Genomic DNA, 11673 nt, shown 5'->3' on the forward strand with positions numbered 1-11673 from the left:
ACAGGAAAGCAAGAAAACTAATTGCTATTTATTTGTAAAATTTTTATTATTTATTTTTTAACAAATTTTTCATGTAAAATAATAAATGATATATTAGGTTATTTTCACTACCCCAATCGAAATAGTCTTCACTTTAGTTGGACTTTTCAAATTGTGTATTCAAACCCAATAGTTTATTTCCTGATAAACTTTTTTTTCAGCGCTCCAAAAGCTTGTGGGGTAGTGCATTGCTAATTTACTTGAATTTTTTAACAAAATTTTTAGAAGCCTGTTCAAAACATTTTTTTAAGTTTTTAAATACATTTTTTGAAACAGAGCAATCATGTTCATTATCTCTAGTGGTTTGTCTTAATGTTGAAAATTGGGCACTATATAAGAGAAATAATATTTTAAATACATTAATAAAAGAAACCCTTGTATTCTTTTATTTAATTTTTTTTGTCACTAAAAATGTTTGTCATAATCAAATAATTTATTTTACCAATAAATAGCAATTAATTTTCTGTTTTTCCTATTATTAAAAGTATTGAGAAAAAACGTCAAATATAGCAAAAATATTTTTAAAAGCTAAAAGACATGAAAATAAATAAGCGTAAGAAAAAAATTAAAAATGTTTCTCAAAGTTTTTGAATCGTTAATAATTTGCATATCAAAACATATAATTATTGTTATAAAATTATAAAATTGTTGTTTTAATTATAATATGTCTTTGACTTGTATCAAATTCTATGGCTCAAAATAACAACCACCCTAAAAAAAAGAATAAAAAAGTTTTATAAAAATTTTATAAAATTTTTTTCTTTTTTTTTAATTTTCTTTTTTTAATTATTAAATTTTTTTAGTTTATATAATTAAAATTTGATATTTTGTTGCAATTTTGCTTCTATTTTTAGTATTGGTTTCTTTTTTTGTTATTGAAACGCTTTATAAGATAAAAAATGCGAACTATCATGGTCAGTGTGTCTAAATAAATTACTTTGAACATGAATGACAAGGCGTGCGACCACGCGTGCTTTCCAGGAAGGCTTGATTTTAGTATAAACTACTTTTATTCTTATATCTCTTGTTAAATATGGTGTGAAAATATGCCCTCTTGTATAAAATAAAATGGAAATAATACAAATATAAAAGATAAGTTTCGTGATAGATTAATTTTAGAGATTTATGAATTTATAAATTTTTTAATATTTATGAACAACAAAATATTTTATCATACCTTAAAATGGCAAGAAATCAAAAGATAAAACTATATAATAGGATTCCTAAGAATGCAACTTTTTTACTGAAGCAAAAATGTTCGAAATATACATAATGCCAAATATGGGTCTCTAAACCTTTAAGAAGTGTAATGTGTAGATTTCCATTTTTCTTCAAAAGATCTTATTTTGAAATTAAACATAATCTGCATCTTTTTTTTATTTTCTCACCCTCACTTTTTTTGTTCTCTTTAGCAACCACCATGTTTTTTTCTCTGATTTTCAATATGACTTTTGAAAAGCAAGGAAATGGTTGACAGAAGACTTGAAAAGTTGTAGTTTGTATGAGTCAGGAAAACATGAAGAGGAAAGAAAGTTCCAAATGGATGAAATGCAGGAAAAAAAGCTAGATGAGCACTGGAAATAAAGAAGAGTGCTGGCCTTCAAGGCTGACTTTGATAAAGCGGTTAGAAAGAAATCATTTGATAATTTCCAAAACTTTCCCAGATTCACCATATGAAGCAAGCTTATGAAGAAGACTAGCATACCAACTTTATCAAAATTTTTAGATATATCTAAAGCTTTTGATAAGGGTTTAGAGAAATATCCCTAGCCTTGCTGCCTCCATTTAATGCACAATAAGATTCAATCACAGCAGTTAGCAAGTCAGCCATAGAGTGAGAAGATCGAAAACTATATTGATTGTAAGTATTGACAGTAAGTTATTTGACTCAAGATGGGATGTTAAAAATTTCTTGATCAAAGACTCAAAAACCTTGCTAATAACAGAAAGAAGACTCGCTAGATGATAGTAGGAGGGCTCAAATTGTTCTCCAGAGTTTTTTAAAATTGGAACTATAGATGCTATTTGCCTAGATGAAATCCATGGAATTGAATGAGAACTGACAAGAAGGAATGAAAGCTTCCATTCCTACCAGGAGGTGAGTTAAGAGGCGCATTTATCAGCAGAGAGAAAAAAAAATCAGTACAAGGACCGTCACAGAAAATCATGAAAAGAATCCTAGTCAGTTTTAGAGTAGTAGTAAGTAGTGCAATTATACAGTGAGTCCGAAGAAGAAGTACAAGATGAAAGATTTATAGAGATCATTGCATGGTTGGAACCACCTAAATGGGAACAAGGAGAAACTAAACACAAGCTAGGGTCAGAGACAAGACACACATTAAGGAGTGAAGGTAAATGATTAGATTCAAAGTTAACTATCTGAGTAAAAGATTGAGAAATGCAGAAGTTATAGGCTCAAGTGCCAGCAGGGTCAGTGGCGTTAGAGCCAAACCATTCAGTGTGATTAGCATTAAAGTCACCAATAACAACAATTATGGTAGAGGGGTAAAGAGAAAAGGCACAGTCAATTTGATCAGAAATTACAGTTAAAAGAGTGCTGTCTCGAGGAAAAGGAGAACAATAAAAACAAAGAGAAAGGTGATAGAGTGAAGAGGTGCCAAACAGAATCACATAAAGGAATGGTCAAAGGATTCAAACCTGATTTCACAACAAATAGGTAAATTGATGCGTTATCATCAATTTACTTATTTGTGCCCATCAATACTGTCAATACTTTGATGTCAAAACAATGATAGTCAATTTTTTGGATATGCATTATGAAAGACATTACATCTAACAGAATACTAGAGATTAAGGTGAGCATAGCTTATATAGTTATAGCTATAAAAATATATAAGAACTAAACAAATATTTCTTTCAAAGCAGTCATTTATGTATTGAATCTTTGAAACAAAATCTCAAAAAACTTGAAGCTTGGAAAATGATAGAGATCTATAAATTAAGAAGATAATGAATATTTATAAACTTTCCATAAGGAATCCAAAACCCAATATTGTGTATATAAAAATTATAAAAAAAAAAGTATACCTGCTGTTTTTTTCAACTAACTCATGTAAAAGAGTGTTCTTGTCAATGATAGGTTATCTCTAATCTTAGGTTTCTTTATTTCAAAGTAAGAATTATCCTCATAATAAGGATACTTAATAAATTTCTGTATCATTGAGCATTTTTCTTCATTAGTTATGTATGAATATGCAGGTGAGACAAAAACAACATCGTAGCCAAGTAATTCATATGTTTAAAAAGAGAATTTTTGAGAATTTTTGGCCAAATATTTCATCTTTTTCCACTCTGTTTTTGGCTATTTTAATAACTTTGAGATCATTATATTTTGCCTGGATTATAACAGATGACTTTAGAAACCAAGGAATGTAAAATATTTTCTCAAAAAGTGCAATTTTTTTGACTTCTTTTCTTTTCTCTGTTGATATCAATTTCAGTTTCTTATGAATTAGCTGAAGCATCAATAAATATATCCCATTTGCTATAAATCTAACTTATGATAAGCAGTGGTTTGATGAAGAAGAAGTTTGATACCTTTTTAGTGCATGCTGAGACAGAATTTTTTTTTCAGAAAAGGACCTTTTTAGATATTCTTAAAATTCCTGTGATTACTCACTCCCAGATTTAGAATATTCTGTCTGTAAATTAGTAGATTTTCAAAGTTGTTGGTCAAAAACAAAGTTAAGCTTCCTTAAAAAAAAACACGGTTGTAGGTAAATCAGATTTTGGACAGTTATACGACTCCGCGTTGTTGTTGTTTGGTTCGATCCTGCTCACATATTTGTGTCAACAACATAAAAGTCACATAATGTGCTTTCTGACAACATACCTACTAATAATTTGAGTTTCTCCATTATGTGTACCTGTGTTTAAAGCAGATTTGTTAGTAAAACAGCAAAAATCTTATTTTCTATTTTGAAATTTGTCTCATCTTTGCCTTGGATGAGTTTGCCTAGATCACTACTAGCAGAGTGTCACAACTATAATCATCCTCAGGAGCAAATTTCCTTCCCTTTGTTTTTGATAGTATGAAATCTTTTTCTGTGAGTTCCTGATTTTGACAAAACACTATTTTTTAAATTATGCCCTGCATACTTCAGAATTGAAGAAAGAATTGCTGTATGACACCTTCCACCAGGGTAAAATCTTTTAGTGACTTCACTTTTCATTCATATTAACTCATTCCCTAGTATTGACAGTTTCAGCTTATTAGATTTATTTTTTTTTTCCTTGTCAAAGGTGCTCTCAAGTCCTTAATAAAAGAGGGGGGGACGTTCCTTAATTTTTGAAAAATTAATAAACGCTTATTTAGACCCCGCCCCCCTCTCCCCCGTTTATGAATTTTTACTTGTCAGCAAAAACTTTTTATCTCAAAACTAAATTTAAATAATCAATGAAAATTGGCCTTAAAAATTACAAAATAATTTGTTCAGTCACTGATAAAAACAAAAACTTTCAGTGTACACAGGCTTTAAAAATTGCCGACCTAGTAAATTTCGAATTGTCTAAAGTAAGCTTTTGGTTTGTTTTTCACCAAGTATAAAACTTATATCAGCATATTAATTTCTATTGAAATTATGATAAAATTGGCAAGACAAGGTTCTTTGATATCTGTCTCACATTTTACAACAGAGTTTTGATCTGTCTCACATTTTACAACATGTTAGCTTATAATTTTCTTTCTGCATGGAACAACTAATATTGAATATTGTTGACTTGAATGTTAACTGCTTAGAGGAAATATGGCAATAACTTTTTAAAATTTCATAATTTGTTGGCAACTGGTATTTGGGAATTTCTAAAATAAAATTGTTTAAAAGATACAATATATCTATGGTCTCCCTTTCTACCAAGCTAATAACTTTTTTTTTCTCCATATCTTCCAGTTTTCTTTTTTACAGCTTGTTCTTCTAATGGTTGCTAACTTATTTGTTGTTCTTCTTATGGTTGTCAACTTCTTCTAATTGTTAACTGGTTAAGCAAGCCTATTAGGGTGTTCAAAAAAAGCAATTAAAGTGGTTATTGTTTTCTCTGTAATAGTATTTGAAAAATGATATTTGATTACTTATAAAATCAGAATAAATAAGTGAAAGAGTGATGGAAATGCATAATTTATGTAAAAAACATAAATTATGGTTTGATTTATATAGTTTTGTAGCAATTTTTTGTAATGTTTTTTATTACACCTGATGATGCTGACCACTACAGGTCAGCGAAATATTGTAAATATATAATAATATTAAATTATATTTAAAACAAAAAAGTTTATACGCTGCCATCTTTATTAAATTCAACTTTATTAAATTCAACTTTATTATTCAAGTTTATACGCTGCCGTCTTTATTAAATTCAAATATATATATATATATATATATATATATATATATATATATATATATATATATATATATATATATATATATATCTTTTGAAATCATATTCTTGTTATACAATATTTTCATATTTGTTGAATTCAATAAAGACGGCAGCGTATAAACTTTTTTGTTTTAAATATATTTTACATATATATATATATATATATATATATATATATATATATATATATATATATATATATATATATATATATATATATATATATATATATATATATATATTCATCAGAAATGCATTTCTGATGAATCTTTGTTGATGAAACACAGTGTTAAATGGAAAAAATTTTTGTTAAGGGATTTTCTACTAATATATAATTGCTCTGTTCTTTTAAGAACATTGAGCACTCTATTGTGTAGAATACTTTTTAAAGTTGTTTAAATATATATATATATGTATGTATATATATATATATATATATATATATATATATATATATATATATATATATATATATATATATATATATATATATAAATATAATCTTTTGAAATCATATTCTTGTTATACAATATTTTCATATTTGTTGAATTTAATAAAGACGGCAGCGTATAAAATTTTTTGTTTTAAATATATTTTAATATTATTATATATTTACAATATTTCGCTGACCTGTAGCGGTCAGCATCATCAGGTGTAATAAAAAACATAAAAAGTTGCTACAAAACTACATAAATCAAACCGTCAAAAAGGAAGACATTACAGGCATAAAATAAAAATAGTTTTTATGAAATAATATAATGGTGTCAGTTAAAATTTTGATCAAAATTGTCTCCATATATATACATATATATATATATATATATATATATATATATATATATATATATATATATATATATATATATATATATATATATATATATATATATATATATATATATATATATATATATATATATATATACATATATATATATATATATATATATATGTATATATATGTATATATATATATATATATATATATATAGAACCCTTAGATGTTGTCCGAAAGTTTTTTCGATATTTTGTTGACAAAAAGTAAAAATTAAAATGCAAGACCGGAATTTTTTTTTTTAATAATGATAGACTGCCTGCCCCAACCAAACCCTCAGTCGATGTAGCAGCACTCCCTTGCGGGTCAGGCTATTTGTCAGTCGATGTAGCAGCACTCCCTTGCGAGTCAGGCTATTTGTCAGTCGATGTAGCAGCACTCCCTTGCGAGTCAGGCTATTTGTCAGTCGATGTAGCAGCACTCCCTTGCGAGTCAGGCTATAAGATAGTCGATGTAGCAACACTCCGCGCATGATTTACAGTAAAAAAAATAAAAATAAAAACATTTTATTAAAAAAAATAAAAATAAAAACATTTTATTAAAAAAAATAAAAATAAAAACATTGTTTATATTGTTAAAAACATTCAAAATGTTATAAAAACATTCAGAATGTTTTTAAAAACATTCTGGTCAATTAAATTTGCGTTTTTGTGGTTTTTTTAAAAAACGATTAATTTGTAATTAAATTAATGGTTTTTACTTTCGTCCAACACGGAAATGTTGGACGAAAGTCAAAAGTAATTAAAAGTGACGTATGTGTTGGCGTAAGAATCACTTTTTTCCTTCCGCTCTTCCTAAAGCCAACAAACTATAGAACTATATATATACATATATATATATATATATATATATATATATATATATATATATATATATACATATATATATACATATATATATATATATATATATATATATATATATAATATATATATACATATATATATATATATATATATATACACATATATATATACATATATATATATATATATATATATATATATATATATATATATATATATATATATATATATATATATATATATATATATATATATATATATATATATATATATATATATATATAAGACCACAGTTATAAAACAAAAATTAGTCAGCCTGAACAGTATTTTTCAAAGTTGATAGTATTAATTTTAATTTTAGAGTTCTTGATATTTTTGGCATTAATATCAGATGGCAAGTTATTCCAAGTATTAATTACTCTTATTAAGAAAGAGTATTTAGAGACATCGAGTTTACACTTTAGTTTGCTTAATTTAAATTTGTGTCCTCGAGTGTAAATATAGTTGTTTATTAAAAAGAGTCTTGGTTTATTTAGACAAACTAATTTGTTCAGACTTTTGTAACATATGATCATATTTCAAGGCAACAAATTTCTAGTAGTTCCAAACCAAGAATCGTCAGTCTATTAAAATATAAAAAGTTATTTAGGTTAGCTATTCTCTTGGTAAAATATCTTTGCACTCTTTCCACTGCTTTGTTTGTTTCAGTATGGTTCGGTGACCAAACGGGAGAGCAATATTCTAGTCTCAATCTTATGTAGGTAGTGATATGATAGATAAAACTAGAAACAAATATAGGTAAAAGACAAAAGAGAAAAAATATGATAGATAAAAGATAAACTAAAAAAAAAAGATAAACAAGAAAACATAATGATAGATTAAAGATAAACTAGAAAAATCTATGATAGATAAAAGATAAAACCAAAAAATAAGTTATTTTTCTTGAGTCCTTGAAAATACTTAAATTATGACTATTTTTTTCTGATGGTAACCATAGTTATGATAGTAACCATAGTTATGTGGAGATGAGAAGTCCTAAATGAGGCTAACGTTTTGAATTTAAAATTCTATAATTAAAAAGCATTAAAATTCATAAAGAGAAAAAACTCCTGTTAGGAGTTATGGAATTTATCATTTTTGAATTTAGACAGGAATCTGGAATCTAATGTTCCTGATTATGATAATAAATTAATAATTATTAATTTGTATATAATAAAACTTTCAGGATTTGTCAATTGTTTCTATATGAAGTTCAGAATTTAATAAACATTTATCTTAAGACTTCAGAATATAGTTAAAAATGATAAACATATGATGGTAAACCTAGAAGTCTTTTTTTAAACTTTTCATCTAAGATTTCCAAATTAGAATGGACATAATGAAAATATATTACTGAAGGTAATGAAAGTATATACATTGTTTTTTGTGTTAACTAAAAATATCCAACTTTTTAACTTTATTTTTTATAGATATTTTGGTTTTATAACTAAGCATCCTGATGATCATAGATTTGCTTGCCACGTATTTATGTCTAAGTTTTCTACTGATTCTATATGTCATATCTTAGGGTAAGATTTTTTTTTTAATTGCTTGAAATTAAAAATTTTTAATTTCATGCTTCCAAACAACAACTCATTCACTCGTTTTGAAGTTGGTTATTGAAAAAAATTAATGGTGTAAAGTTAAGAAACTTGTATTTAAAATAATTGTAATAGGTTGTAAACATAATTTTCAAAGTTATTTTAATAATGGGGGTGGGGTGGAGGGTGTTTCTTTTTACACTTGCATAGATTTGTATAGTTTTTTATACTGCCACTACTTTGAATCTCCAATTTTGAGTGTACTATTGTATCAGTTTTGAGTCTCCCTAAGTGTCCTATTTTATTAACCTTTCTGTGTTATTTTTTTGTTGGGTCTGTTCAATAAATTTAGTTGTTGTTGTATTTAACTTTCTTCTATTTTGTGTCTAATAACTTACTTTCTGTCAATCAATATGGTTTTCGATCTTCTCATTCTATGACTGACTTGCTAACTGCTGTGACTGAAAGATTCTATCGTGTATTAGATAGAGGTGGCGAAGGAAAGGTGCTAGATATTGCTCTTGACTATCTAAAGCTTTCAATAAAGTTTGGCATACTGTCTTCACTATAAGCTTGCTTCTTATGGTGTATATGGGAAAATTTTTGAGATTATCAAATAATTTCTTTATTAAAGTTATCCTTGAAGGGGCAACACTCTTTTTCATTTTCAGTAACTTCTGGGGTACCTCAAGGTTCTATCCTTGTTTCGTTTCTTATCTTATTAACGATCTTCTTAACAACCTTATATCTAAAGTGTTTTTATTTGATAGCAACTCAAATTTATACTCCTATCTTGACAAAAAGTCTTCTCTTTTTGATTGCTTAGAACTGCCAATCTTGAATCTGATCTCACTTCTGTAACAGAATGAGGCTTGCAGTGGCTTATGAGTTTCAACTTTAACAAAACTCTGTTATTTACTGCAAACAATTATCACAAAGCTTTCAACATTTTTATATTAATGAATGGTAACCCTCTCACTTTGTCCTTTTTTTTATGTCTTGTTGAATTATGATTCACTACTAATCTCTCATGGAAACCAGATATACAATTGATGCAATGTTAGCATCAATTAAGGTTGCTTCTTTTTATCGTGTTTGCTATTATCTTACACCTGATTCCATTATCTACCTCTAGAAATATCTTATTCGTCCCTGTATGGAACACTTTTTTTATATTCGGGCTGGTTCTTTTAATGATGCTCTTTCTCTTCTAGACAAGGATCAAAAACACATTATAAACGTCGTTGAACCTGCTTTATCTGCCACGCTTGAGTCTCATATCGTTGTAAAGTTGCATCTCTTTCTCTTTTCTACAAATACTATCATGGTTGCTGCTCAAAGAAACTATTATCTCTAGTTTCATCAACCAAAACTCATTTTCGCTTGACTCATTTAGCAAAGTTGCATCCGTTTACTCTACCTGTCCCTGCATGGTCTAAAAACTGTTGTCTAGTTTTTCCCCCACCCTTTGGAACTCTCCCATCTTAATGTTTGTCTTCTTCCTAAATTTTTTTATTTTCATACGTCGTTATTATTTTTGTAACGTAAAAAAAAGGAGGCGGTGTTTTAAAAGTTACGTTTTTGTCCAAAAACACATAAATATTGATATCTCTTATCCGCATCCACAAATCCTTACAATACTAGAATGAAATATAAAATTAGGAAGGTTCCATGCATTTTCTGACACTTTCTGTTCATAAAAGCAATTTGTCAACTTACCTCTGCTGCTTAAGGTTTTTTATAGCTTTAAGTCTGTTCTCTTTATATATTTGAAAATTGTCAAAATAAATACTTGTTTTTCATAAAAGTCTTCCAATTTAAAATTTTTTTTCTTTTTTACTGTTTATTTTATTTACACTGCTTTTTATTTTTCTGCTTTATTTCTTGCAATAGAGAATGCTTTAAATCGTTTTACGAATCGTATATGGAATATAGAGCTCCTACAGAAGACATTTATTTAGAATAAATTTAATAAGTTACGAAGTTTGGTATAAAAAAATTTATTCAAGAAAGGTATAAAAAAAGTTTGGTATAAAAAAATTTATTGAAGAAATTCACTTAAGTAATTTTATATTAGTTTCTTTTTAAATAACAATAAAAAAAAAAACCCAGAAATCTTAATCTAAATTTTGTTGAGTTTACTCAGATAGGATCAGGAGTATGCATAAACTTAAGGAATGATTTCGGTTCTGCCTTTCCGTATACAAAAATTGCTCTTTTACACTAAAAAAATTTTTACTATATTTTTAATTTTGACAAACCCGTAAGACGAAAGAAATTTTTATCTCAGCGGTGCTATTTATTTCAACAGTTTATAATTTAAAATGAACTGGTAATATGTTTTTTAATTTTTCATTTTTGATTTATTTAACATTTAAGTTTTTATTTTTAAAATTATTCTTAAAATAAAAACCGGTATTTTTTGTTTTTGAGTATATGTTGCTGCGCATTTTTTTTTTTAATTATTTTATAAAAAAGAAACAGTTTTTAAAAAAATTGAAATTATTGAAATGTATATATTGTTATTATATAGTGGCGCCTCAGAATTTTAGTTTGAAAATTATTTTTTTTTATTATATATATATATATATATATATATATATATATATATATATATATATATATATATATATATATATATATATATATATATATATATATATATATATATATGGTTGAAAGAAAATTTGTTTTTACAATAGGAGAATATTCTGTTTTAGGAAGAATTTATGTAATTGTATGTTTCTCTTTTTTTAATGGTTTAAAATTGAATTGTAAATACTCTACTGTTTAATGATTTCAATTTGAAATTTAATGATTTAAAATTAAAATGTAAATATATTCAAATTATATACACTATTGTTAATAAATTATTCATTCACAAATGCGTGTTTTAAATTTATGACTTTACATTACGCCTCATTTTCATTCCAAAATTCATTTGGTTCCAACAATGCACTTTAAAATAAAATAAAAATATTTCACTTTTTTTAACTTGGCTTATACAAAAAAC

General features: G+C 26.2%; 1 protein-coding gene across 1 annotated transcript in view; it reads left to right on the forward strand.

The window, feature by feature from the left end:
• LOC101239408 (C-Jun-amino-terminal kinase-interacting protein 1) overlaps positions 1 to 10767 on the forward strand; it is a 36139-nt gene extending 25372 nt beyond the window's left edge. The window contains exons 6-7 of the mRNA XM_065813975.1: positions 8550 to 8648; positions 10554 to 10767. Coding sequence (XP_065670047.1) covers positions 8550 to 8648; positions 10554 to 10626 — 172 coding nt within the window. The 3' untranslated portion in view covers positions 10627 to 10767. The remainder of the gene's footprint in view (positions 1 to 8549; positions 8649 to 10553) is intronic.
• Positions 10768 to 11673: the final 906 nt, after the last annotated feature.

Source organism: Hydra vulgaris, chromosome 12, assembly GCF_038396675.1.
Source record: "Hydra vulgaris chromosome 12, alternate assembly HydraT2T_AEP".
In the NCBI taxonomy this organism is placed as follows: domain Eukaryota; kingdom Metazoa; phylum Cnidaria; class Hydrozoa; order Anthoathecata; family Hydridae; genus Hydra; species Hydra vulgaris.